This window comes from Bos mutus, chromosome 19 (genome assembly GCF_027580195.1).
Source record: "Bos mutus isolate GX-2022 chromosome 19, NWIPB_WYAK_1.1, whole genome shotgun sequence".
Lineage (NCBI taxonomy): Eukaryota > Metazoa > Chordata > Mammalia > Artiodactyla > Bovidae > Bos > Bos mutus.
In genome coordinates, this window is record NC_091635.1 from 22,938,464 (window position 1) to 22,966,009 (window position 27,546).

The 27,546-nt window shown below is 56.0% G+C and overlaps 2 protein-coding genes and 1 long non-coding RNA gene across 7 annotated transcripts; 1 reads left to right on the forward strand and 2 right to left on the reverse strand.

The window, feature by feature from the left end:
- Window positions 1-6,181: 6,181 nt before the first annotated feature.
- On the reverse strand, window positions 6,182-14,195 carry SPATA20 (spermatogenesis associated 20). The gene is made up of 16 exons (XM_005890311.2): window positions 14,072-14,195; window positions 12,924-13,103; window positions 12,758-12,822; window positions 12,421-12,575; window positions 12,199-12,342; window positions 11,894-12,095; window positions 11,412-11,542; window positions 11,208-11,312; window positions 10,911-10,985; window positions 10,605-10,814; window positions 10,338-10,530; window positions 9,849-10,017; window positions 9,357-9,568; window positions 7,759-7,958; window positions 6,706-6,786; window positions 6,182-6,541 (listed from the first exon to the last, which is right to left on the reverse strand). The coding sequence occupies exons 1-16, from the start codon at window positions 14,146-14,148 to the stop codon at window positions 6,371-6,373; spliced, it is 2,370 nt and encodes a 789-aa protein (XP_005890373.1). The 5' UTR covers window positions 14,149-14,195; the 3' UTR covers window positions 6,182-6,370.
- Window positions 14,196-16,839: 2,644 nt separating this feature from the next.
- Window positions 16,840-27,535, reverse strand: EPN3 (epsin 3). 3 transcript variants are annotated; one of them, XM_014476537.2, is made up of 10 exons: window positions 27,273-27,535; window positions 23,610-24,286; window positions 22,537-22,655; window positions 21,772-21,852; window positions 21,325-21,453; window positions 20,282-20,369; window positions 19,543-19,812; window positions 19,250-19,366; window positions 18,889-19,119; window positions 16,840-18,669 (listed from the first exon to the last, which is right to left on the reverse strand). In XM_014476537.2, the coding sequence occupies exons 2-10, from the start codon at window positions 24,145-24,147 to the stop codon at window positions 18,332-18,334; spliced, it is 1,911 nt and encodes a 636-aa protein (XP_014332023.1). In that variant the 5' UTR covers window positions 24,148-24,286; window positions 27,273-27,535; the 3' UTR covers window positions 16,840-18,331. The 3 variants fall into 3 exon arrangements, with proteins under 3 accessions (XP_014332023.1, XP_070245792.1, XP_070245793.1); XM_070389691.1 differs by lacking the exon at window positions 27,273-27,535 and adding an exon at window positions 25,814-26,408; XM_070389692.1 differs by lacking the exon at window positions 27,273-27,535 and adding an exon at window positions 25,663-25,791.
- On the forward strand, window positions 18,320-23,450 carry LOC138992103 (uncharacterized). Of its 3 annotated transcripts, none has more exons than XR_011467975.1 (4): window positions 18,320-18,343; window positions 19,256-19,437; window positions 21,372-21,422; window positions 22,867-23,450. It is a non-coding gene; the product is annotated as an uncharacterized lncRNA (long non-coding RNA). The 3 variants fall into 3 exon arrangements; XR_011467974.1 differs by having other exon boundaries at window positions 18,335-18,392; XR_011467973.1 differs by lacking the exon at window positions 18,320-18,343 and adding an exon at window positions 18,546-18,682.
- Window positions 27,536-27,546: the final 11 nt, after the last annotated feature.

The following is a 27,546-nucleotide window of genomic DNA, read 5'->3' on the forward strand; positions in this document are numbered from 1 at the left end:
GCAGCCAATGACCGCGCGCCGCCGGCCCCGAGCCGCACGTCCATTGGCTGGTCGGCGTGGCAGTGAGGGCGGGGGTGCCGGGGAGAGAGCCACAGCTGGAATCCGGTTCCCACCCCAAAGCCCGGGACCGCCTCTCTCCCCTCCTCTTGCCCCTGGTGTCAGCTCCAGAAGACCGGAGCCAATTAGACAGCTACCCAGACCGAACCCACTTTCCTATTGGCCGCTAAGGGCTCTGGGACTCTTCTGGAGGGAGCCCCAGGGACTCAAAAGTATTTGGAGTGGGGTCCTGGGATATCGTTGCGGGCCCTGGGGCATCCTTTGTCCAAGACCCCAGAATTGGACCGCAAATGGAGGGCGGGGCTCAGCTCTGGGAGGGCCTGGTGCAGAAGGAAGCAGACGGCCCGGAGTGAGGGGTGTGACCAGGGTCCTAGAGCAAAACCTTGGTTAATCTTTCATCCTGGAGTTGAGCCTGGGACCAGGACTGAGGAGGGGCGAGCGGAGCGGGAAGTCCGGCGGATAGCACTTCAGGCTGGGGGACGCTAGTCTTAGGGAAATGGGCGGAGCCAAGGAAAGGTTGGAGCAGGCAAGGTCTGGGCGTGGTCTCTACCAACTTCTTGGGCTTGTTGGTCCTCCTCCCAGGTCCACTTTTGCTACTTTGACCCTAATCTCCTAACTAACCTGCTGACCTTGATCTCATGTTGACACTCCTAAGCTTCCGGAAAGGGCTTCGTGCTTGAACACATGGCCCCAGACAGGTCACAATGGACTCAGAGCCCAGATCTCTAAGAGCAACTGCAGAGAAAGGGGATGTTCCTGCCAAGGGACTTGCAGGGGTCTCCAGTGTGTGGGAGGTGGTGGAAGCATAGAACTGGGCTTTGCCGACTCTTAACCTGCAGTTTCACGAAGCCCCCATTCAGTGCCTCAGTTTCTCCTTCCCGAGTTCCAGTATGCCTGTCTGCAGGAAAGCAGGTTGGCAGGGCTACTCTTCTCGCACATTTCCACCTTACCCCAAGCAGGTCCTCGAGGGTTTGCTGCTACTCACGCTCGCGCACACTGGCGCAGACCCCGACCCTCACCACGCCTCTCCCTCCCGAATCCTCCGACTTTGTCGGCCCCAGGTCCCTCTCGCCCGCAGCGCTACCCCTAAAGGTGGTGTGTACCCTGGATCGGGGTTCTGGGGTGAAAGGGGGCGGAGAGGGCATCCAGGATTAAGACGTCGGGAAGCGCTTTCCCACCTCTGCTGGAGGTAGATTCTGTGCAACCAAGCATATCAGTTAGTTCTCTGGAGACTTCAGGGCCGCTTACGCGCCATCGCCGAGAGGCAGAGGAATGGACTGGATGACCTTCCTACACCCGCCATCACCCCGACTCCCTGGCGTTTTTCGCTCTCCCAAGGCTGCGTCACCCACGCCTCCTGCCGAGTTGGGTGGGTGTCTCAGCTCCCCCCAGGGCGGGTTTCAGGGAATGCAGTGGAGAGGGCAGAGCGGTTGCTACCTCCTAGGTTGCCCTTTCGCCGAATCTGGCACCTAGTTGTGCAAATGAGGCCGGGCTTTTTGCATTTCATGCTAATGAGCAGATCCCTGAAGAAGTGCCTTTCTCTCCTGGCGGGAGTCCTGCTCTCATTCCGGCTTGCGCCAGCGCCAGTCTTGAACTCTCAGTGGTCTTCTGGGAGAGGGGACTGTTTATTACAGTAGGCCCTCAGAGTCTGACACCTTTTTCCCTCTGGGCAGTCGGCAGTTTGCCTAGTTGGCTTGCCCTTCCCAGACAAGATCAGGGAAAGAGGCCCCACTCTAATCACGCCCCCGCCCTTAACAAAGAAAATGAAGCCAGAGAGGCTTGCCCTGTCCAATGGTCAGGTTTCCTGAGAGTCAGCAGACCGCACACCTTTATCCAGCACCATCCTCTAACCCCCATCTCTGGGTTGAACTTTGTTCTAGAACATACCCATAAAGGGGGGCAGATAACATGCACCATCAGAGCAAAGCATCCCTGAGCTTGGGGCCACCTAAGGCATCCAGACTCCTCTGCAGGACACCAGCCGACTCTGACATCCCTATCAGAGATGCTCACTGTTGGTGTGAGTGCAGGAGGTAAAGAGGGAGGCAGGACCCACAAAGAAGGCAAAGGAAGCTATGAAATCATCTTTAATTCCAAGCCTCAGCTCTGACATTACCTCCTCAGGGTGGCCTTCTTTCAGCAAGTATTTAGTATTACAGTACCTACTAAGTGCCAAAGTGCTGAGGACACCATACTGGGTCACGCCAGAGTCTGTAATCTCAGAGGACTTGGCCCAGCCTGGGTTTATGTCTCTATTTATGGCAATGAAATGGTCGTATTCCCCTCTAGGCTCTATGTTCCTTGAAGACAGGGGCTATGTCTATTTTGCTCATCAGTTTGGCACATAGTAAGTATGGCAGAAAGTGAAGAGGAACTAAAAAGCCTCTTGATGAAAGTGAAAGAAGAGAGTGAAAAAGGTGGCTTAAAGCTCAACATTCAGAAAACGAAGATCATGGCACCTGGTCCCATCACTTCATGGGAAATAGATGGGGAAACAGTGGAAACAGTGTCAGACTTTATTTTGGGGGGCTCCAAAATCACTGCAGATGGTGATTGCACCCATGAAATTCAAAGACACTTACTCCTTGGAAGGAAATTATGACCAACCTAGATAGCATATTGAAAAGCAGAGACATTACTTTGCCAACAAAGGTCCGTCTAGTCAAGGGTATGGTTTTTCCAGTGGTCATGTATGGATGTGAGAGTTGGACTGTGAAGAAAGCTGAGCGCCGAAGAATTGATGCTTTTGAACTGTGGTGTTGGAGAAGACTCTTGAGAGTCCCTTGAACTGCAAGGAGATCCAACCAGTCCATTCCAAAGGAGATCAGCCCTGGGTGTTCTTTGGAAGGAATGATGCTAAAGCTGAAACTCCAGTACTTTGGCCACCTCATGCAAAGAGTTGACTCATTGGAAAAGACTCTGATGCTGGGAGGGATTGGGGGCAGGAGGAGAAGGGAACAACAGAGGATGAGATGGCTGGATGGCATCACTGACTCGATGGACGTGAGTCTGAGTGAACTCTGGGAGTTGGTGATGGACAGGAAGGCCTGGCGTGCTGCGATTCATGGGGTCGCAAAGAGTCGGACACGACTGAGCAACTGAACTGAAGTAGGTGCTTAATAAATCTGTTAGATGAATAAGTAACCTCAGGTAGACAAGGGGAATGGGAGGGGTAAGAAATTCCTTTCTCTGGGTCTCAGCTGGTCTGTGTCTAAAACCTCCTCTGATTTTAGAGGAGAAGCCCCGTATAGACCCTGCTCCACCAGCCCTGTCAGCCCACTCCCATTTACACCTCCCTCAAGTCTGGATGGTTCCCTCAGGAACTGAGAGAATCCTCCCATTGGTGATGCTCTCTGCTCAGCAATGATACACTGTCCCATTTAGTCACCTCACAGCCTTGGGAGTTGGTGGCTGGGTGGGTGCTGGGAGCTGGGTGGTATTTTTTAGATAAGGAAACTGAGGCTCCAGGAAATGATTAAATTACTTAAGTGACTGCCCAAACTACGAGGCCCTCTCTCCAATGGCCCTGGCCCACAGCTCCTCTAGGACAGTCCTACTGGCAGAACAAGGAGCATACTCAAGAGGGACCAGAAAAGGAAAAAAGAGGCTGAAGACTTAAAACCCCACATTTGAGCAAGACTTATGCTCAGCTGTGCCCTCTTTAGGAAATGGAAGCACTTCTAAGAGAACTAACCCTTTAAGGCCCTTACTCTCCTCAGAACTCATTTACCAACTCCCATTATCAGGTGTGGGATTCCCTGATGGCTCAGTTGGTAAAGAATCTGCCTGCAACCCAGGAGACCCTGGTTCAATTCCTGGGTCAGGAAGATCCGCTGGAGAAAGGATAGGCTGCCCACTGCAGGATTCTTGGGCTTCCCTTGTGGCTCAGCTGGTAAGGAATCCACCTGCAATGCAGGAGACCTGGGCTTGATCCCTGGTTTGGGAAGATCCCCTGGAGAAGGGAAAGGCTACCCAGTCCAGTATTCTGGCCTGGAGAATTCCACGCAGGAGGTCACAAAGAGTCAGACACAACTGAGCGACTTCCACGTTCACTTTCATTGTCAGCATGCCTGATACGAGGGCAAGGAAAAGAGGTGAGACAGAGACAGAAGACTGGCTGAAGCGGCACTGTTGTCGGTAGCGAGCTGCTCAGGTGTGTCCAACTCTTTGGGGACCCTATGGACTGTAGCCAGCCAGGCTTCTCCATCCACGGGATTTCCCAGGCAAGAATACTGAAGTGGGTTGCCATTTCCTTCTCCAGGGGATATTCCCAACCCAGGGATCAAACCTGAGTCTCCTGCATTGCAGGCGGATTCTCTACTGCCTATCCACCACAGAAGTCTGGATGGAGGGGCAGAAAACACCAAATGATTTTCCTTCATAGCTGAACTTCCTGGGGGAAGAGGAAGCCTTAGTAGTCTTTATTGTATGCCAAAGACCCCAGAAAGAATGAGTTGTGTCAGATGCTTTCAGACCAGTTTTCTTACCCTCTCTGGGTCTTGAACATCTATTCGTATGAAGCAGAAGGTACCTACCTTGCCATCTCATTCATGAGGGTCAGTGGGACAACTGAGTTAAGAGGGCTTTGCAAACTGCCTGGACATTTTCAAAGCCATGTCTGGGGCTGAAAAAAAAGGCCACCTGTGCTTTACCATGCTCCACCCTCCCTCCTCGAGCTTCCTTTGTAGCTCAGTTGGTAAAGAATCCGCCTATAAAGCAGGAGACCCGGGTTTGATTTCTGGGTTGGGAAGATCCCCTGGAGAAGGAAATGGCAACCCACTCCAGTATTCTTGCCTGAAGAATCCCATGGACTGTAGCCTGCCAGGCTTCCTCTGTCCATGGGGTCGCAAGAGTCGGTCACGACTTAGCAACTAAACCACCAACCACCACCCTCCCTCCTCATTGCACCCCAGACCAGGTTCTACTTATCCAGACTTCCTGGCCAGGGTGAACAGGCTTCAGCCAGAAAGGGCTAGCTGACCTTGTTGGCTGGAGCCCTAATCCTCTCCAGATCGGCCGGTGGCTTGCCACCTGCCCATCTGCCCATCCCCAGGTCCCAGTGACCATTGGTGGCTGTGATTAACAGTGTGCAAGGGGTGGCGATGGTCCTGAGCAGAACTTGAAGTGGTTTACTTCATTCTCCCAGCCCCTTCCAGCTCCACTCCTCTCCTCTGCTGACATCCCCACAAGCAGTGGCCCCATTCAGAGCTTATCTCTAGCAGCCTCTCCCGGCTCTCTACTCCTTGGCTCTGGGGCTACAAGGGTACCTAGGTTCATCAGACCCCCAAAGGGCTCAGGGTTGAGGTGCAGCCCCATTACTCTGTACTTGCCCTTCCCAAAGAATGCTTCTAGTCCCCTCTTCCTGGAGGAAAACTAGATGGGGCTTCCAGGGCCTGTGAAGATGTGGGTGCCAAGGATGAATCTTGTGAGCATCTCCCAACACTGAGGGAACAGAAGGAGATCACAGGCAGGCAGAGATTGTCCCTGCAACAGGAAGTGCTCAGGTTTGGAGAAGGACTTCCAACCCAACTCCTTCCCTGGACTAACATATATGAAATCAGGGGGATGGACAATATGACTTCCTGTGGGAAGGCTGGGAGCTGGATAGATACCCCAAAAGAAACGTCCTTGGTCCTGATAAGAGCAGCTCTTATAATGGACCAGTAAATATACAAATTCCATGAAAAATGAAAGCTCATATGAAACATCCCACTTCCCCAGCTTAAAATTGGAGGAGACAATGGGAAGGACCAGAAAATATGCAAATTCCATGAAAAATAAAAGCTCGTATGAAGCACCCCAGCTTAAAATTGGAGGAAACAATGGGAACAGAGGCAGCGACCTTTCTTAACCCTGTCTGAGGGTAAGGACTGGCCTTTCTCCTCTTGTGCAAGTCCATACCCCACCCCCATCCCTGGTGACCATTACCAGTCCCCTGACCTCAGCTTCACTCAGGTTGTAATGACCATGGAGGGGGGCAGAGTCAGCTTGGTGTCCTTTGAAGGTAAAAGAGGAATCCAAGAATACAGGGGGATCATCTAGGGGCTCCCAGAAAAAGGGACCCTGGGCTGCTGGTTCCCACGCTGGAGGCCCCGCCCTCACAAGCAAGGCTAAGGCCCAGAGGTTCCCTCGGGACGCTTAGGTTTATTCCAGGGTGAGCGGGTGCTCAGGGGGGAGCAGCAGGGGTGGCCGAGGCCACCTGTTGACATGGTGCCCAGGGGTGGCCAAAGGTTCTGCAGGGCCCTGCAGGGCCTGAGTCTCTGGTTGGTTGGGAAGCTCCACCTTCTGCCCCAGCCCAAAGTAGGGGAGGCAGTCACTGATGGAGCACTTTCCGTAGTTCGCAGGGCTCAGTGATGGGCATCGAGCAGGCCTGATTCTCGCACACATAGGCAGTGGCCCGGTCTTCTAGCCGCCGAAGGGTATTCAGGAAGGGCAGCTGGCGGGACAGGAAGCTCGAGGGGTCCCCATCAGCCAGAATCAGCACCTGGGAGAGCGACAGAGTCACCCGGGGCCACCCAGACACCAGCAGGACCCACTGGTGGGTTTCTTCTCCAAGCCTTCAGAAGAGCCAGAGATACTGGAGAGCTGAAGAAGTGAGGGGTCCCGGGCAGGGGAGGCTGAGAGTGGGGCTGGGCTCAGAGACCAAACCTTGTTAGGGATGTAGATGGAGTGGACACACTGCAACAGAGCCTTGGTATCCTTGGCCTGGGGGTCCCCACAGATCACAATCTAGCCAGAACAGAAAGGTTAACTCCAGTGGCTGATGCCAAGAGGCTGGATCCAGACCTAACACGCCCTCCCCATCCTCCTGCCACCCATCCTATATGCCTAAGAAGAAATGGGGACTCAGCATCCCCCAGATCAGCGGCCAGGAGGCTGCATCAGATTCACTGCTCAGCAGGGGAGAGCACACACACACACACACACACACACAAATGAGAATACACTAGGTGGCAGGGTCATCTGTAGTGATAGAGATACACAGGGACATGCACACATGGGCAGAGACATCAGCACACACACATAAGACTTGATACACTGGAAGACACACAAACACACAGAGAGCCATACACAGAGAGACAGAGTCATCACACACACACAGAGCAGATGCCCACAGCGAGGCAGACACCAGACACACACATACACGCACAAACACACACACACAGGCCAACATACAAATGTAAGCAGGCAAACCTAGACATGGGCCACACACATACAACCGGGCGATCATGCACTGGTGAACACTCACCCCAGCACACACTGAAGGCAGGCACGCAGTCACACACCTCCAGAGTTATACAAATCCAGATGCACACACACAGCAATAACACACACAGGGACATACACCCAGAGGCACATACCTGCACACTCTACACTGCGGACCCAACTATACTGACACACACAGGCACACAGACACACGTTTCAGTAACCGCAGGGATCCATGTTTAACCCTCTCCTCTGAGAACCCTACACATAGGAACTCACAAAGGCACCTGCTCGTGATGGAGACCTGCCTCAGACACGTACAGACTCTTCTGCCTGGAAAAAGCAGCCTTACAGACCTTCCCTCAGAGACACACACTCACACAGGGCTACACACTCAGGGACCTGAGCTCTGGGGACAGCCCCAGGAACTGCACTCCATGCCTGCACTGCAACCCCAGCTTCCCTCCACCCTGGGTCCCAGCCCAAGGGCCCCACCTGCTTGAGGGTCTGCTGGTGGGCTGAGAGGGCGCGGACCATCTCAGGCAATGCCACGGGCACACGGCGCATGCGCTCAGAGAAGGCGGTCAACAGGCACACACACTTGTCCATCCAGTCCTTGTGGCCCGTGAAACCGTGCAGCCGAAGCAGGTTGTGGGCCGACACGGAGTTGGCACTGGGCTCTGCACCATCCTGGTCTGCAGGGGACAGGGAGGGAGGGTCACTGGGTCCCAGAACCCTAGTCCAGGACTGTTGCCAGGATGGCAGGGGCCTGGGGTGGAGGAGTCCCTGCCCACCGGCTCCTGCCCCAGGTCTGAGAGTGACTGCCAGGCCCAGCAGTAACTGGCACCCTCATATGCACCTGCCCAGACTGAGCTGTTGCTCCCCAGGGTCCTGCATCTCCCAACTGAAACCTCCACCCAGCCACCAACTGCCCTTCCTTCCGACTTCCTCACCTCCCACTTCTAATCCACTGTGAATCTGCAGGGTCTGTGACCAGAATGGATCCAACCTGACCACTTCTCCCATCTTGTACTTCTGCCTTGTCTGGACCTTTGCCATCACTTGCCTGGACTGAGCACCACTAACGGGTTCCTACCTAGCCTCCTTGTTTCCCCACCCCTTCTCTATCGTCGGTCAGAGTGACGCTCTGAGATCTAAACCAGAGCAGATCACAACCAACTCGAAACTCACCAAAGCCTTCTCCTCCTTGCCACATTTGTTAGACCCTGCAGGGATCCAGCCTCCCGGGCATCCTCCCCTCATGCTGGCCTCTGCCCCTCTGCCCTCCCAGACACAAGCTGCCCATTCAGAGCCTCTCAGGGGCTGTTCCCTCCACCTGAAATCCCTCTCCTGCTCCTGCAGGACCACACGGCTCTGTCTTGCCCTCCAGTCCTTGGTTAAATGACACCTGTCAGGTTTAATTTGACTTCCCCGCTGAGTTGGGCCCTACCATTGTTTTGTCAGGGACCTTTCGGTCATTCAGTTAACATTTATTGAGCACCTAATTACATACCAGATGTGCAGGAGATCCTGGGGACACAGCAGTGACAACATCCTGACCCCAAGACACTTAAGTCTGGGTGCCGTTAACAGACTAGATGCTTCGGGTGATGCTAATGCCACTGAGAAAAGTCAGGAACGCAGTACAGTGGGCAGCTCGTACTTCTCCATGGCACCCACGATTAAACTATGCATCTGTGTGTGCGATTTTGCTTTAAACAGTACTGTCTGTGCATTGGCTCCCTTACTACCTAGGAAGCCTTATGACAATTGGGATGAAGTTGGCCTTGTTTAGTCTATCTAAGCATGTCAGTTACTGTCACTAAGCATGTTCACAGAATAGCTACATTAATCTTCGTGTCAACCATGTAAAGAAATGCCACCATTAGCACCATTTTGCATATTAAGAATCTGAGGCTTTGAAATGTAAAGAGACCAGTTCAAAGTCACTCAGTGCTAAAGATGTAAGCCCAAGAGGGCCTGGGCCCTGCCCTTGCCAGCTCTTCACCACCACACCGCACTTACTCCTCCCCCAGGAAAAACCAAGCCCGGTGGGGTCCAGTCCCCCAGGCCAGCTCCACACCCTCACTGACCGTCCTTCAGACGCAGCGGCAGGCCAGCCCCCAGCTCGGCCTCACTGCAGAAGTAGCCGCCGCCCCGGGAGTCCCAGAAGAGCCTGTCCTGTGTGTCCTGCAGCCGCAGAGCCCACTCGAGCCACGCACTCTCCTGTGAGGCCTCGTACAAGTCCAGCAGGCCCCTCACCACGAAGGCATAGTCCTCCAGGAAGCCCCAGCAGGGCGGGTTGCTAGGGGGACAGGCATTGGGGAGGGGACAGGCCAGGAAGAAAGGCACTTTCACAGAAGAGGCCCTTTTCACATGCTTTTATCTAACCCTCAAAACCTAGCTCTTGGGTAGGTCCTGTTAGCCCATTTCTCAGATGAGCAAATAGTCTCAAGGTGGATAAGAGCTCACAGTGGGCAGCAAGCAGAACCAGGACTAGCACCTACCCAGAGGGGAGGAGAGGGGCAGGGAGAAGCCTGGGATGCCTAGGGAGGCAAGCCTTCCCAGGCTGCCGGGTACCCTACCTGTGTTCCACAGTCCCACCAGAGCCTGCATAGCAGGTCCGCATCAGGCGGCCACTGGCCACATCAAACATGTGCCGCTTCAGGAACTTAGCACCATTGATGGCATAGTTGATCACCCTCTCCTGGCCCAGAACAGCCCCAGTCACAGCAAAGCCAGACACCATCAGTCCTGGAGGTAGGAGACACGGGTGGTTGTGACCCCCGCCAGGGCCCTCCCAGTATGTCTATCCAACCCCCCAAGCTCTGACATCTCCCTGGAGCAACAGGGCAAGTGTATAAGAGTTTAAGCTCCAGAGCCAGGCAGGGCTGGGCTCCTGTCTCTGTGAGACCTTGGGTGGATTACTGTAGGCTTCAGTTGGCTCATTTGTAAATTAAGGACAGTAAACCTGACAAAGAAAAAATTAATATTCACCAGGTACCTGACATACATAAGGGCCCTTGTGAAGGGGAATTCAATATATGGATCAGGCCTCAGACACAACACCTCACCATTCCAGGCAGCCAGCATCTTGCTGTCCAAGTGCGGCTTCGGCCGATGTTTCCGGGCCTGGAAGAGCTTCTCGAGACCTGAATTGAGTAAGGTTCGTACGGCCTCCACGTCCAGGCCAAAGCGGGCGGCAGTCAGCTCCAGCGAATATCGGACGGTCAGCACGTTCTGGCCCTGCAGCTCCCCCTTGGGGTCCTGAGAAAGACAGCTCTTGTCCAAGCGAGTCCACTGGCCTGTGTGGACTCTCCTGTGATCTCAGCAGTCCTCACCTGACTGGGGCTGATGTTGCCAGCCTCCGTGAGCCCATAGTGCTTCATGAGGAGCTGGCCTGAGGTCAGAGGCTCGGTGGCGCCCAGCACAGGCTCAGGGAGGAGATGCTGGACCTCCTTGACGGTCCACACGTAGAAGGCGCCCTCTTTGGGCCGCATGCCCCGCTCCGGCGGGGAGTCCGCGTCCTCTGCACTATAGAAGCCTCCAGACTGTAGGGAGGGGAGAGTTGCTGGCCCCTCCCTTCAGGACAGGGGAGGCCCTGAGCCCTCCCACCGCCAGGCCCGCCTGCCTCAGTGGACACACACCCGGTGACTCAGGTTCCGAACGACGTACTGCAGGATACCTTTGGCAACTTCGGAGTAGAACTCGTCACCAGAGATCTGAGTAGGGAGGGAGGAGGTTGTAAACAGAGGTCTCTAGGTACGAGGTGGGCAGCAAGCGTTCTCCCACGGGGGCAGGGAGGGAGGCTGGATAGTGAACATGAGAGTGAATTAGGGGTGAAGTTAAGGGGGAGCCATAGGTCACCAGGCAGGCCCTGGAAGGGGCAGCCAAGGGTAGGTGGACAGGCTGGGTTTCCGCTCAGGGCTGGGGTCAGGGGTCACCTGGAAAGCTTGTGAATAGGCCACCGTGAGCTGTGCCTGGTCATACAGCATCTTCTCAAAGTGGGGAACGTGCCACTGGCGGTCCGTGGAGTAGCGGTGGAAGCCCTGAGCCAGGACGAACATGGGGCTGGAGGCTGACCCCAGCCACTGCCCCCACCCCGCTGCCGCCTGCTGCCCTCTCCAAGGAATGCCTGCCCCCCTCACCTGCCCCACGTGGTCTCGGATACCCCCGTTGGCCATCATCTTCAGGGTATGCAAGGCCATCTGCTGGGCCCGAGAGCCGTCCTGGGTTAGCCGGTGGCTGAGCCAGTAGGAGAACAGGAAACTCAGGATCACTGCGGACACCAAGAATACGCAGGTTAGAGAACAGGAAGGGCAGGGGGCCGAGATCTGGGTGGCCAGGGTTAGGGGTTTACTCAACAGGCAGTCTCTCTAGATAGGCTAGGTCAACCCAGAGGACAGGTGATAATCACCAAGGTCAGCATCAGAGAGAGTCCCTGCTAAGACCAAAAGTCATAGCTTCACTAGATGGCTGCTGACAGGCAGGATGGGGTTAGGCGGTCAATGGCCAGACAGGAGAGTGGGAAGTTAATAACCGAGACAAGAGTCAGAAGACATCACTGACTAGGGTAGGCTTCGGAAGGCCAGGCCAGGGCTGCAGTGGGCATGGGGCAGGGGGCATCGACCTGGTGTGGGGAACTTGGGGGCCTCGGCGAAGCCACCATACTCCTCATCATAACCCTCATCCAGCTGCTGGAAGCAGCGGCTGTTCATGGTGGCAGCGGAAGGTGGCAGCTGGCGGTCACCCATACTGATCGCCGACCGAGCCAGCAGAGCCGTGGTGACCCGCTGACTGTTTTCTAGCAGGGTACTCTTGTTCTGTTTCCACTGCGGGAGGCAGGGGCAGACCGGGAGGTCAGCATGGGGTGAGGGCCCCTCGCTTCCCTCACCCTTGACCCCCAGTCCCCTCTATCCCCCAGTGCATACCCACCTGGTCCCGTATCCTCATCAACACCGTGCGGAAGCCAACTCGGGTCAAGCCATCCTCAGGGGGAAAATAGGTGCCACCCACAAAGGGCTGTAGGTCGGGAGTCAGCCACACACTCATGGGCCAGCCCCCACCACTGCTGGTGGCCTGCCAGAGAGAGGGCAAGGGTGAGGGGAGCAGCCCCATGTCCACGGGCAATCACCCATCCAAGGGAAGACCACTCACCTGCACAAAAGTCATATACACCTTGTCCACGTCAGGCCGCTCCTCCCGGTCTACCTTCACACTGACAAAGTCCTCGCTGAGCAGGCGGCCAATCTCCTCATTCTGGAAGGACTCCTCCTCCATCATGTGGCACCAGTGGCAGGTGGAGTACCCCACTGGAATAGGGCCACGGGGCCAGGGAGGACCAGTGACTGGTCAGAGAGGGGCAGCCAAGGGACTCCGGCTGGGCCTATGATGCCCTAGCATCTAGTTTCCTGGAAGGCCCCAGGCCCAAAGGACCCATCCCCTATCTACCACCACTCCCCTGCGCCCATCCCAGGAATGATGGATGCAGTACCTGAAAGAAAAATTGGCTTGTTTTCTTTCTTGGCCTTGTCGAAGGCTTCCTGTCCCCAGGGGTACCTAAGGCCAGCAGAGTGGGGCATCACTCACTAGCTCGGGAGGGGGGCAGTAGGAAGATTGAGGATCTAGCTGCCCCAGGAGGGCATCAGGAGAGGACTCACCAGTCCACAGGGTTGTAGGCATGTTGCAGGAGGTACGGTGACTTCTCATTGATCAGGCGGTTGGGGACCTTCTGGGGCGTGGACTGAGAGCAGTTAGTCCGGCTCCCCTTCCCTCCAGCAGGCATGGGCACTGAACTACTGACCGTCACACTTCGGTCCTTGTCCCGGGCGGAGCTACCCCTGGAGTGGGCAAGTGGGTCAGGCAGGTCAGACGAGGAGTCTCCACTGCTTCCACCTACACCCAGCCCAGAGGTCCACCTGACCACCCCCGATACCCCCCACGCCCCGTGGTACCTCTCCCGGAACCCCCTGCTCCCAGCCCAACCCACCTTTCTGAACCACGGGGGAGACCGTGGCCTTTGTGCTCCCCCTTGTGTTTTTGGGGGGGTGAAGAAAGGTGGCTCATTGGGGGCTCCCTGCCAGGTTAGTCTCCCCCAACCTCTCCGACCTGGTGTTGGGAACGATGATGACTGTGAAGTCAGGGCGAGTCACAATGGGTGGAATGGTCCTTCAGGCTCCATTCTCTCCCCTCACCCGGCCCCACCCAGGGTGACTGTGCTGGAGGTTATCTCTGGCATGCCTGCCTGGGTATATGATCTGGGCAGGAGGGCTGCTGGCTGCTGTGTTTAGGACTGGGCCAGGTGAGGAGCAAGGAGAAGAAATTCATTTGGCATCAGGGACTCCCTCACTCAACATCCATCCACTGGGCACTTCTGGGGGGCCAGGTCCCCATTACCCTCAAAGAATCAGTAACTGGCTCTGATCTCAGGGAGCTCAGCCTGGGAGGGCAGCATGGGTGGGGCAGGCCTAAGCAGTGACAAGCCCTTGCAGCATCAAGGGCTGTAACAGGCCAGCCCAGGGTGCTGTTGGACAAGGACCCTTGGCCCAGCATTGGGGTTCAAGGAAGGCTTCCTGGAGATGGTGTCGGAACAGAGTACCTGGAGCAAGCGAGCCCTGCAGCTGGAGGGGAGGGAGGGAGGAGAGGATTACTGTCTGAGCCCGGTCGGAGGCGCCGGCCTTAGTCTGGGGGGAAGGCAGGCATGGGATGGGGAGGTGACCGGGCAGGCACAGGGGACCAGAGCCAGGACAAATGACCCCAGGGCTCCGCAGGCACCGGGTGCTGAAGCGTGCCCCTCGCCCGCCCATACCTGTAGCTCAAGGCGAGGACTGGCCCGGCCCCGGGCAGCAGGAAGCCGCGGCACCGTAAGGCCCGCACGCCCAGCATGGCTGCCGGTGGCCGTCGGCCCGGACGCTGCGGACAGGAAGGGAGGGCGGGAGGGAAGGCCCAGGCACCGAACCGGCGCGGAAGTGTCTTCGCCGATAACCCCGGCAGCAGGCTGGTCTCTGAGCGCCGCTCGGTGGCCGATCACGGGACTGCAGACCGTATACTCGGGGCTTAGGAGGACACAGGTCTGTGCAAAAAACTGGGTGGACTCGTAAATCAGGGCCTGCGGGGAGGTAACCCTCTTACGGAGAATATGGAAGAAAGCCAGAGCATCCGGTCATTTTGTCCAACTTTGCCCGTTTTACAAATGGGAAATGAGGTGAGAGGCAAAGGCGTGGCTTTTCCAGGCCATCCAAACTGGGAGCTTCCCCTTTGCTCTACCCCTTCACCTGAAGGTCATGCTCAAACCCCACCCCCTCGGGAAGCCTTCCCTGAACAATAACAATGAACCAACTTTCAGGTGCTATTTAGGTATTCTATGAGTCTCATTTGCTACCTTTAGTCAGCATTTACTGAGTGCCCATGAGGCAATCTGCTAGGTACGACGGTGGGCACAGAGAGACCAGGCCAGCCCATCCGTGTGTTACTCACAGTCTGATGAGCAAGGCAAAAACTAATCCAACAGCCATACAAATTAATGTACAACCACCCACTGCGAGACATGCCATGACTAGGTATCACAGGGAAACTGGTCTGGTGGGAGAGAGGAGGGGGAAGGCCTTCCTAAGGAAATCACATTTGTGTAGCAGCCTTCCAAGAACAAGAGGATGCAATCTTGAAAGAGCTTGGGGGAAGTGCTGGGGAAGCCGGAGGAACAGATGTGCAAAGGCCCTGCGGCACAGCAGGGAGTCAGGGCTGAGGTGCTGCAGAAGCCAGCACAGCTGTAGGACAGAGAGCCCGGGGAAGAGAGGCGCAGACGCGGTGCTGACATGGAGGAGGAGGAGGGCAGGGGCCAGGTTTTGAACTGTGAGCAGGAGTTTGGTTACTGATGAGAGCAGAAGAAAGCTATGGAAGAGAGTGACCTTCCATTTTGGAAAGGTCCCTCCAGTTTTCTGGTGGTGAATGTAAAGAGGCAGGAGTGGAAGCAGAAGGGTTCAAAGGCCATAGCAGGACCCAGGGGAGAGCTCTGGGAGGTCTTCACTAGGCAGAGGTGGAGATGGAGAGAAGGTGGTGGACTTGAGGTCAGCAGAAAAGGAAACATCATCAGGATTGTCTATAAGGGGGAGGGTGTGTCAAGAGTGAAGTGCAGAAAGGGGCTGGTACTGAGAAGGAAGGGGGGCACAGGGAGAGGCTCAGGTTGGGGGCTCAAGAGGTCCCGTTTGGATGTGTTGGTTTGAGATAACCTTGAGATGTATGTGTGCAGATGACAGGTTCAGGAATGCAGAGGAGGGGTTGGTGGGAGAGAGGAAGCAGAGTGGGTGTTCAGTGCAGAGACGGTGTGGGCACAGAAGAGATCACCTAGGGCGACTGCAGGGAGAGGCTTGGGCTCATACTTGGCCTTGACGAACTCAGAAGTGCGCCAGTGAAAGACACAGAGGGTCGTGTGGGAAAACCAGGAGAGGGTGTTGTCTCAAAGGCAAAGGGCCAGAGTCGCAGGGAGGGAGAGTCAGACTTCAGAGAAGCCGACTGGGACGGGACCGAAAAAGGTCCAGTAGCTTCGGCTACGTGGAGGCCATTGGTGGACATAGCAGATGTGCTCCAGGAGGTGAGGCTGACAGTAGAAGCTGATTGGAGCGGGCTGAGGAGGGAGGGGAAAGGGGACATAGAGATGATGGGCACTTGATGTGAGGGGAAAGATGGAAAGACACTCTCAAGATGGATAGGATTAATTATGACAAATATCATGGGGAAGGATTCAGTTGAGAGAAAGCATTTGATGATGTGGAGGAGAGAGATCTCTGAGAAACTGGGATAGTGGGGTGATGGAAGTGTCAGCAGGTGGGAGACCCTGGTATGCATGCTTCCTGGAAGGAATGAGGTTAAGATCAGAGAACAGGAAGTCTGCCTTTAATGTGGAGGAATCTGGGATGATGACAAGACCTAAATGTGACCAGATGTAAGAGCAGCTGAGACGTCAAGGGGTGGTGAGGTGAGGTCATCGTCTTGGATAGTGGAGTCATACAAGACTGAGCAAGATTTGGGTGAGAAGACCATGAGCCAAGGCTGGAGCATGGCAAGAATGAGGTGGAGCACAGCCCCATGTGGGAGGAGGCAGGATGCCCAGGGGTTCTAACCTCCAAGGGGGGAGGGGTCTGCCAGGCAGTAGATGGTCCAGAGCAAGATAAGGAGCCAGATTACCAACTTCCTCATGGTGGGAGGCAAAATAGCACCCCTTGGGAATCCTCACGTAAGTGGTGTCCACAGGGAGAGCCAGTTAACAAGAGGAGACCCAGGCTGAGGAAGGGTGAAAGGTGGGTCAGTGACCATGAAGGATGGAGATCTCCCAGATTTGTGCAGAAGTCAGATGGGTCTGGGTACTGCCTGGCAAAACCAGGAATGAGGGGTGTAGCAGATTCATTCTTCAAGGTTAGTCTCTGAACAGGGTGGACCCTGGGCTGAATTGGACACTGGCCTGGGAGGAACCACACAACCACTTCATAAGGAAGGAACTCTTGTCCTCATCTGACAAATAAGGAAATGGAGGCACAGTCATAGAGAGGTTAAGTTATTTACTCAAGGTCAAAGAGCATAACCACTTATAAGTGATTAAATGGAAACCTTAGAGCAGTTTTGAACGGTCAGTCCTACTCCTAAGTAGATGCTCTCGTCCACCGTGTCTGTAACAGCTACGGTGGGACTACCTCCCTCCGAAAAGCAAAGCAGCTCCTCTCCCCACCCCTACCTTAGGAAGAAGACCAGCACTGTGTCCTCCCCTCAACTTTGCTGTTTCTGGCCTGTGGAAGGACATTTTACCTCAGGCCCCCAAAAGGCCTGCGTCCTGCAGGGCTAGCCCCTGAACACTGAAGACCACACCAGTGCCCGTGGTTGGGGGGAGCATTGAGTAGAAAAGGAATAAGGGTGACTATGGTGGCCCTCAGGACGAGGGAATAGGCTCTGCTCCTCCCCGGGTTTCTGATCTACACCAGCCCCCTAGGAGGGGTCATGCTTGAAATTGAGTTTTTTGCCAGTCCTGGTGAAGAGAGGAGAGAAGAACCAGATTTAAGGTGAGTCAGTAAAACAAAGGATTTGGGGGCTCCTGGACCAGGCTTGCCCGTGTGGGTTCTGAGCTCCTGGAGACTGTGCACTTAGCAATTCTTGAGTCCCTCCCGAGATGAGCCCAGTGCTTTGTCCACAGCAGCCAGTCAATATTTGTGAATACTGGGGCCCAGCATGGGAGCTCAGAGCAGAGGAGCCAGGTCCCCTGACTTGGAATCCCAGCCCTACTCTGCCAGCTTTGTGACTTTAAGCACGCTGCTTAACCTCTCTGAACCTCACCTATAAAGAAGGAGCAGGGCCAAGGGCTTTGCCCTTGGTCTAATGCTCTGCTGCTCCCATTTTGATATTCTTAACTCAATTTTGAACAAGGGGCCCCACATTTTTACTTTGCACTAATTATGTAGCTGGTCCTGAATGGGAGTAATATTATCTACCTCAGAATACTGATGCAAGGATTAAATGAAATAATCGGTCTAAGGTGCTTAGCACATAATGATTGTGCAAGGGAACAACTGCCTATTGTCCTTTGCTTTTAGATTATTCCCCGCGCCGCTGTGTGATAAATGGATGAAATGATCGAATGACTGAGAGAGAGTCTCAGGAGCATGGACAAGCGAAGGTGCTAGGCTGAGGGGGCTGTATGGGAAGTGGGAGCATTTTTGTGCCCCACATTGTGGAGCAGTCGTTTCCAGGGTAGCCAGTGATTCAAGCTGTCGTCCAGACCTGGCCGCCACGCCCGGCAAAAAGTCCACTTGGTGAGAGCTGAGGACATGCATTCCAGTCTTTATTACGGGGCGTACTCTCCGCCCCAGTGAAGTCTGCAGCTCCGGGAGCTGCTAAGCGTCCGCGGAAGCTGGGGGCAGAATCCAGATCTGTCTCTGGGCGGAGTCTCAGCCTTCCTTCTTCCTTCCCGGGGCGGGTCCTGGCATGGAAGCTCCGCCCCAGGGGGCGGGGCCCAGTGTTATCAGCGCAGGGCGGGGGCGGGGCATCGCGCGCACGCGCTGGCGGCCGGGGGCGGGGCCGTTGCTCAAAGGAAAGGGTTGGTATCCGTCAGAGGGGTCTGGTTGAGCGGTCCGGCGGAGCCCGAGGTGGGCAGCAGAGGCTGTGGCAGGCTCCCGGAGGGCGGTGGCGTGAAGGCGCGGGCTTGGGGGAAAACGCTGACCGAGGCAGGGAGGGTCACGCCGGCCGGCACGCTGCTGAGCGGGAGGGGCAGGGAGGCACTGTAGGTCATGGAGCCAAAGGGCGCCCTGATCGGCCCACCGGCCGTCAGGCTCAACGCTGGCGATCCTGTGCGCATCTGGTTCAGAGTCCGCCTGCTTTGATCGCCCCCGCCGAACGGGTTGGTGGGGGATGGAGTGCTGAGACCTGCGGAACAAGGGTGGGTTGGGGGACTTGGAGCGGGCCAAGGGGACATAGTCCGAAGTGGGGAGGTGGGGAGGGGGGCAAGGTAGCAAGATCTGAGGTCTTAGAAACAGGAAAAAAAAGAGCTAAGATTTTAAGGCAGGGGTTGGGCTCTGAAGGGAGAAACAGAGAGAGTAGGGGACCCCAGTGTGGAGACCCAGCAGGGACAAGGGAGTGTCCTACCTGTTAGAAAGGGGTTCCTGGTCTTTACAGCCTGGGGCACCTTGACTAATGAGTCAAGGTTGACCAAGGAGGAGGCTGAGGGGCCCAGGAAGGACTCAGGAGTCCGGCGTGCTGGGGTGTCCCTGCTGGACTGGGCTAGTGCTTCCCCTAGTACATCCAGGTCAAAGGCATCTGGCTCCTTTGTGCCATTTTGCTTTACACTGGGGGTGTGGTCTCCAAACAGGTCCAGCTCTGGAATAGAAATGATAGGGCTTGTTGGTAGGGAGAGTGAATGGTCACTCTGTGAGAGGTAGAAGGCTGAGGCCGGTGCTGGGGGCCCATCTTTCCCCACAGTTGCAGTCATTCCCTGCTTCCTGCTTACCCACAGGACTGCTGGGCTTCCCAGAGGGCAGAGCCTGGGTGCATTCTAGCCCTTCCTTGGTCTCTGTGGATACTGGAGGCTTGGCCAATGGGTCAAAGGTCGAAGAACCATCTAACGCTAGCCAAGGAGAAAAAGGAAGATGAGATGGGCTGGCAGAAAGGGCAAGCACTGGGCTGGCCCCTTTCCAGGCAAGTTGCCCTCCTAGCACAGGATCTGTTGCCCTTTGGCACTGGAGGGAGGGGGGCCCAGAAGTCCTCCAGCCCCTCACCCACACCCTTTGACCCTCTACTTACCAGGTGTGTTGAAGGTCTCTACCAGGTTCCCCCAGGGTTTGGCTCCATTGTTGGGGAGTTTGTGGTGGGGGGAGTTCTGTGCCCAGAAGTCTGTGGTGGGTGGTCCAGCAGGCAGCACTGGGGTCCGGCCCCAGGGCTCAGAGGAGGAGAGCACGGGAGGCAAGTCCCAGGGCTGGCTCTGGGACATGATACTTCCTGAGGGAACTGGAGACCAGGGGTCTGCCGAAGGCCCCCATGATGAGCCACTGGGCTCTGTGTTAGGCCTGAGACCTGAAATGGGGATAGCACAGATGTGACTCCAGACCACTCAGACCCCCAGGCCAGGGCCTTCCCAGTTACCTACACCAATTTGGGAGGACAAGGGCCCATTTCACACATGGGATGCAGACTCAGGACCACCCAGTGAGCTGAAGCCCATATTCAGCAAGTTCATCCTAGGATTCTGGACCTCCAGGCATGGGCAGCTCAGGCCGCATTCCCAGTCAGGGACAGGCTGGGCCAGGAAACTCAGGGTGACCAGAAGCAACAAGAGAACATTTCTGAGTTTCCCAAAATCTGAGTTCCTTAGAGGTGTCCCCTCCCTCACTCCAACTGCAAGGCACAGAAGAAGCTGAGGCTCAGAGAGGTGAATGATGTGCCTAGTGGCCCTCAGCTGTGGGAAGGAATGCCAGCAAATGTCTGGGAGGGAAGGGGCTCTCGGGGGCCAGCCTGGGAGCCCTTTGCAGCCCTGCATGCCCACCTGGGATGTCCCATGGGTCAGCAGAGCAGTGTGTGGAGGGCAGGGTTGAAGCTGATGCGAAGATGTCCACCAAGTCGAGGCTGGAGGACTGTTGAGGGGAGAGGCAGCCATGCTCAAGAGAAGGCGGGGCCCAGAGGAAGGGCGGGCCCTGACCTGTCATCCTCCCTCCAGCTCATTCTCCTTTACTCATTCCACAAACATCTATTAATGATCCCTTGCCTCTGTAGAGTGCTTTCCCGTTTATAAAATGTTTCCTCATCCGTTTAGTGTCTGATTCTCCTAACAACCTGCGCTGTGATTAGGGAAGGTTGTTGGGGTGCCCATTTTACAGATGTGCTAGCTTGGGCTAAGAGGGCAATTGCTTAAAGTCACACAGCCAGGGAGAGGGAGAGCTGGGATGGAAGGCAAGCCTGCCTGACCCCTTCCTTGGCTGTCCTGCCCCTCAGCCCATCAGTGGTAAGACACATTTTATGATAAGCCTACTTCCCTTAGTCCATGTCCAAAAGAAATTTGCCACCGTGAACATTGGCTGAAAGAGTACAGAGACATCCCAAGAGTAGCATGAGCAGTTTTGGAGGGTAGCCTTGCTACCAGCAGCTACACATTCTTCCACCATGGACACCATGTGCACGAGCCCAGGATGTTTTCAGTACCATATACCTGAGGCTACTCTCAGTCTTGATCCACAGTATCACATGCTCCTAGAATGTCAGAGTTGGAACTGTCCAACCGGCACACTTGAATGGAGGAAACTGAGGCTAAGACAATGACATGCCCTGAGTTGTAAAGTAAATGGCAGCAAATACAGAATCCAAACTCGGCATCTCACATCAGGATGTTTTGCACCCCAGTTTGCCACCAGCTCAGTCACCAGCCCATGCGGGATGGGACCTCAGTCTGCTACATCTCCTCTACCCTTATTTTCACTGAATAAACATTAAGTGGTGCTTACTATATACCAAGCACTGTTCTACACTCTTTATAAATATTTAACCCAATTCATCTCCCAGCTCTGCTAACCCATGGCCCCGAGACTACTCTACCTGGCTGGTTTTCAGCTTCTCCTCCTCCTCTCTCTCTGCTCTTTCAGGCTCTCTGTCCCAACGACGATGGGCTCCAGCTCCAGCACCATTGGCCACAGGTGAGTCATCTCCCTGCCAGGACCTCACCTCCTGCAGAAGGCACCAGAGTGAGGAAAGCATGAGCTGCCCGTGCTAGACTTGAAAGGACCTGAGCTAGGGTCAAGAAGAGTGCAGGCTGGGAGGTGCCCTGAGGTCAGGGGCAGCAGGACCACTGCAGGGAGGTGGAAGAGCCTGGTCCACCGCAGGGAGATGGAAGAGCCTGGTTAGTACCCGCGTAGCACCTCACCAGCACCTCACCAGCACCTCCACCAGCACCTCACCAGCGCCTCCACCAGCACCTCACCAGCACCTCACCAGCGCCTCCACCAGCACCTCACCAGCAGTGGCATGGGTGGCTTAGCCCACTACCTTCTCCTGCTCCTGCCGGCTCAGGTGCAGAGCCAGCTGCAGTTGCAAGTCCTCGTCCCTGTGGGAGGTTGGGGGAACTGGCTGCGAGGGAGGAAGAGAGGGGTGAACTTGGCCCAGCGCTCCTACCTGGGCCAAAAGGCAACATCGCCCTGTGCAGGTAAGAGAAGTGCCCACCCTGAGCGGCTGTGGGCAGCCTGCCCCCAGACAGCAGTGTGAGCGTAGTCTGCTCCCTGCCTGGATCTGGATCTGAGATGCAGTTTAAAAAGAAGAATCATGCTCTTCTGGGACCCTGAGTGCTCCCCAGGCCCTGCTGTGTGAGCCCTGTCAAATCTGCCTGGATCCACAGAGGCGATGGCAGAGAGGAGGCTGTCAGGTAGGCTGTCCCTGGACCCCCACAAGAATAGCTGATGGGGGCAGCATATTTCTGTGTCTCCTAGGAAGGTGTCTGCCATCACACTCACCCCTTCCCCTCCATGAGGTGACAGCAGGCCCATGTGACAAACAGGTACTCCCAACCCACCACACACACACTACCCCTACCACGCCCAGTCAGAGAGGACCCCACTCCCAGGGTAAGGAGTCAGACCCCAGTCCCAGTAACCCAACCCAAGGGACACAGGCCCTGTGCTGTCCTTGGGAGCAGGACTAGGGCTTTGGGGCCCAGAGTAGGGAAGCCCAAGAATCAAAGGTGTGAGGCATCCAGGCACCCATCCCTCCTCCAGTCCCCCTCGCCCCATCCCCCAGGTGCCCCAGGAGGGGCCTCACCTTCTCAGCCTCCTCTCGGCTCATGGCCAAGGCTAGCTGTAGCTGCAGCTCCTCTTCTCCCGATGTCTGGGGCCGGGCCTGCTCCAGGTCTGAGGTGTAGCGGGGGGATGAGGAGGAGGCTGCAATGACCCATCGTGGCTTCCGTAACCATGCAGGTCCTCATGGGCTCCCCTGCCGCCCCCCTCACCAGGAAGCTAAAGCTCAGACAGGGAAACTGAAGGGGAGAGGAGCAACTGCCAGTCTCGGGCCCCAAGGGGTCAAGCAGTATGCTTGGCACTTTCTGCAGGGCTTCCATTTCACCCCAGTAAGATTCCAATCCTTCCTTTACAGAGATGCAACAGCTCTGAGGGGTACCTGGCCAAGGTCCTGCAGCAAGTTGAACCCAGGTCCCCTGATTCAAGTTCCTGGACTCTTTCAGCTGCGCCCCATCCAGCTCAGGGTCAAGTGTAGTGGAAGGGCAAGAGGTTGCACTCAGTCAAGGTCACAGCTCTCCAAGCCCTCAGCACATCGTTAAGGAAGGCCATTCTGAGTGCCCTCAGATCAGGGAAGTGCCCCTCTTCTCGGGGAGGAGAGTGGCGTATGCAGCTGCCCCGATTTTCAAGAGCAGTGCCCTTGAGCTCTGGGTTCAAGAGGAATGCTACTCTGCAGCACCGTGTGCTGCCTGTCTGAGCACAGGGTCGAGGGCACTCCTGGGCTTGGTCTCATTTAATCCTCAAATTGGACAATGGAGACAGATTAGTTTATCCCTACTTTAAGGATGAGGAAACTGAGATTCAGAGAGCTGGTTGGCAGAGATCTCATGGCTTGGAAGGGGCAGAATAAGGACTGAGCCTGTGCTTCTGCCTCCACCCCCCTACCAGGCAGGAGTTAACAATAACAAACCTATAATAAATAACATCATTGTTCACATTGACTTGTTGGGCACCTACTGTGTGCGGGCATGTTACCCTCTTTATCTCAGGGAATCTTCAGACATACCTCTAAGTGGGGGATTCTTATCTACAGCTGGGGGTCACAGAGCCAGAGTCAGAACTCGGGAGGCCTCCCTGTCCCCAGCCATGCCCTGGACTCACAGTTGTAGGAGGATGGGGAACCACGTGCACGGCTGAGGCCAAGTTGCCCGCTGCTGATGCCCGTGCCCTCCAGTGCCATGCGCTCCTTGGTCTTGAGGGCATGGGTGCGCTCCTGCCGAAGGCGCTCTTCATCCTTGAGCAGGGCCATCACCTGCTTGACCTTCTCGCGCACGTTCACGCCCTGGTCTTTGCCATCGCGGTCGACGTACTGGAAGTCTTTGAGTGTCTGGATGGTGTAGAGGTTCTCCCGGCACTGGTGGGCCACCCGCTCAGAGCCTGTCTTGAGCAGGTAGTCCAGCAACGTCAGCGCCTTGTACACATGCCGCCAATTTTTGCCACTGTCATTGAGCCGCCGCCACAGCATGCCCATGACCTCGGCAAAGGCCACCGTGTTGAAGGTCAGATCGGCAATCTCGGACATGAGCGAGCTAGGTGGACCCCAGGGGTCATTGCTGGTGGCCTCACGCACCTTGATCTCTGCCTCTGAGTAGTTGTGCACGATGTTCTTCACCTGGCGCCGCAGCGCTGACGTCGTCATGGCCAAGGGCTTGGAGATGGGCGGCCCCCGCCCCAGCCAGAGGTGGAGGGCCAAGGGCCACTGTCGTGAGGTCACGGTTTCCAAGGGTGCGCCGCTGTGCTCTCAGCAGGGCAGCTGTGTCCTTGGCTTCCACATGGGTCTGAGGAAGAGAGGGTCTGGAGCTCAGGGATAATGGCCCACCTCACTGGCCCCACTCAGCCAACGACTAAAGGCCTGGCCTGGGTGTCCCTGCTGCCAGGAACAGCCTTTGGCAGGCACTTATTTTTCTTATTTTACTTATTATTCAGGAAGTACTTTTATCTTTGTGTGCTCATTCATCTTCACAATCACACCTACGAAGATATTATTGTTTTCATTCAAAGATGGGGAACAAGTCAGAGACGAATTAAATGACTTGTCTAAGATCACAGAGCTGGGGAATGCAAAGCCAGGATTAACCCAGGCAGATATGTTCCACAGCCTTTGCCCTTAGTCAGGGACACAAAAGTAAGCCCCAAGGAACTCCTGCTTGCTTTGCTTGTACCTCGCTGACTCTCCTGTTTCTGCTGGGATTGGGCTTAAGACCGATCCTTCCAGCTTCTCCATCCTCACTTTCCTCTTTTTATATCATTTATTTTTGTAGCTTGATTCATTCAACACCAATTTCCTGGGGACTTCTCTGAGCCAGGCACTATGGCAAGCGTAGAGTACAAGTCTTGGCCCACCCACGTCCTGTTGAGAGGGTACAGGCAATCACCGTCCAACATGTGAGTGCCGAGGAGCACAGGAATACTCAAGCTAGGAAAATCAAGAGCGCTTTCCCAGAGAAGGTGATGACTGAGCTGAGATCTGAGATTCAAAGGGAAGAGTGAGGAGGAATGAGGCAGCAAGGCAAGGAAGGAGCATCTGGGGGAGGCTGCCTCCAAAGAGGACCCACTGTACACACTGAAGCCAGAGAGGGGTATGGCATGCCCACAGTCACCATGGCTGGCTTAGCTGGGACTAGCATGTACGTATCAGAAGACAAATGCAGTACTTATTGTCAGCATCACCAGTTTTGTAACTAATTCACCTGGTTGCTTTATTGTCTCAGTCCTACCTTCTCAGCCAAAATGAAATGACCTGAGGGCAAGGTCAGTCTGGGTTTCCCAAACCCCCAAGGCCCTGGGCCCATGACAGACCTCTGATCTCCCAGCTGAGGAAAGATTAGGGCCAGCCCACTGCCCTCCCCACAACCTCAGAACCAGGCCCAAGACAGAGAAAGTTTCTTCTAGGACCCTACCAGAAACCAAAACCCAAATCCCCTCCCCTTGCCACCACTGTTCCTCTGGAACGAGCACACACACACACAATCACCATGACTGGACCTGGCCTCCACCCAAACCCTCCAGCACCACCCATGGAGACTGTGCTTCTCAACTCTACCCTGGGACTCAGCAGGAGTTGGAAGGAGCTTCTTGACCCCTGCTCCCCACCCCCACCCCCCAACAAACAACTCTCCCTCCAGCCAGCCTCAAACCACCCCCCCCAACCAACCTCAACTCTCCAGCCAGCCTTGCCAACCTGGGCACCGCTCAAAGTCTTCGGAGTTTTCATCAGGACCAGTTGTGCTCGGGAGAGCCTGGGCCCAAAGCATAGGACCCAAAGCACAGGCAGGACAGAGAGCACTGGCTGAGGATGGGCTTACCTTCAGTCTGCTGTCTTTCTGTCCCAGCGACAGGCCTTCTTTGAGGATGCCCTGGCCAGCGCTCGTTTAATGCCTGCCCTCCCCGTCACTAGTGACTCAGACCTGTCTTTACCTCCCCAACCTGTGGGCTGACAGGTGACAAGAGTCAAGATGAGAAATAATTGTGCCCTAGAGCCCGCCTGAATACAAGCCTCTCCCAGGGCTGGCCACTGAAACCAGGAGAACCAGTCGGGCATCCTGACTCCACCAGGAGCCCTGGCCCTCCTGCTTGGCCCGGGGTAGTGGGAGGGGACCCTCTGTGTGGGCCCTGCGGGTCTGCTTGAACTTTCCTCCTAGGAGGTGGGAATGGAGGAGCCTTCTCTGCACATCTCTGCCCAAGTGGGGCTAAGGGAGGAATCAGAAATACCAGGAGGCTCCACCCCCACTGAAGTTTGAGGGGAAGCGGTAGGGAGGAAGAGAAGGCAGGGTGAGGCCCAGGGAGCAAGAAGGGGAGGGAGAAGGAGAGGAAGGACCTCAGGAGGGGTGGCTGGGAGGGCTGCCAGCAGTGTTACAAGCAAAGGGTTTTATCGAACACAATATGCCCAGAAATAAAAGGGAGTGAAACAGAAACCCAGCAGCTGATAAGGCGGTGGCAGCAGCAGCGGCAGCAGCCAGGCAGCCTAGTATGGAATTACCGCAGTGACCTTGAGCCAGACCCTGTCAGGTGGAAGGAAGGGCACTGAGAAGCCCAGCGGAGCGGCCAATTCAGAGATGGGGGAGGGTGGGGGAGGCAGGAGGGTACAGAAGGGCCAGCAGGGGGCGGGGCAGGCCACGGGGGCTAGAGCATCCGCTCTCTCCCGTGTCTGGGGTACCAAGAACTTTACAGGCAGACAGGAGCCTGCTCTTCTCAGGCCCCACAGCAGTGGGGGGATCTGTCAGGACTAAGGAAGCAGATGGCATTCCCAGAGAGTGGATCCAGAGAGATGGAAAGAACCCAGATATGTTGAGTCATGTGCATGAGTTTGTCAAAGACTGTGTGCGTCCCCATGGGCCAGCACCCGCTCCTGTCCTCTGCTGAGGCAACCCCTTCCCACCAGGTCCCGCTTGAGTAGGGCGGGGAGTGGCAGTGCCCTAACCCTTGGTTCAGTGAGTCGGGTGAGTGCTAGCTCTAAGCTTAAGTCAGCCCAAAGGTAGATGTGTCCTGGGGGCACTGGAGTTGGGGTTGGGGGGATGTCCTGAGGCTAGAGCTGCAACAGAGGCTGAGAAGAAGGCGTGGAAGGAGTCTGTGGGGAATGCCACCAAAGATGCTGGTCCCAGGATGGGGAGCCAGCCCCGGGAGGCCCCCTTCCTCGGGAGGGGTGGGGGTGGAGGGCAATGCCTCCAGATTCCTCTGTGACCCTGCCCTCCTCATCCTTCTCCCTCAGACCTGGAAGGGAGATTAAGCCCCCAGCTTTCCATACCAGGCACCACCAGAGCTTACCTCCAATGCAGCTTCCTTTGGCCCCAGCCTCTGGGCCACAGGCAGTCTCTGCAGTGACCCTCCAAGCCTGCGCAGCAGAGGGACGGCACAACCTTGGGAGTATCCCCAGAGCCATCCACCACGGACCCTCGTCCTGAAGACCAACTGTCTCCCAGGAGGTGCAGACCCCTCGGAAGGGTGGCTCAGGGTCCACAGAAGGGGCTACTGCCCTGCCTCCCGCCTACTTGTTTCCGGACACCTAACCGGCAGGCAGCACTCGGGAGGAAAGTTGCTC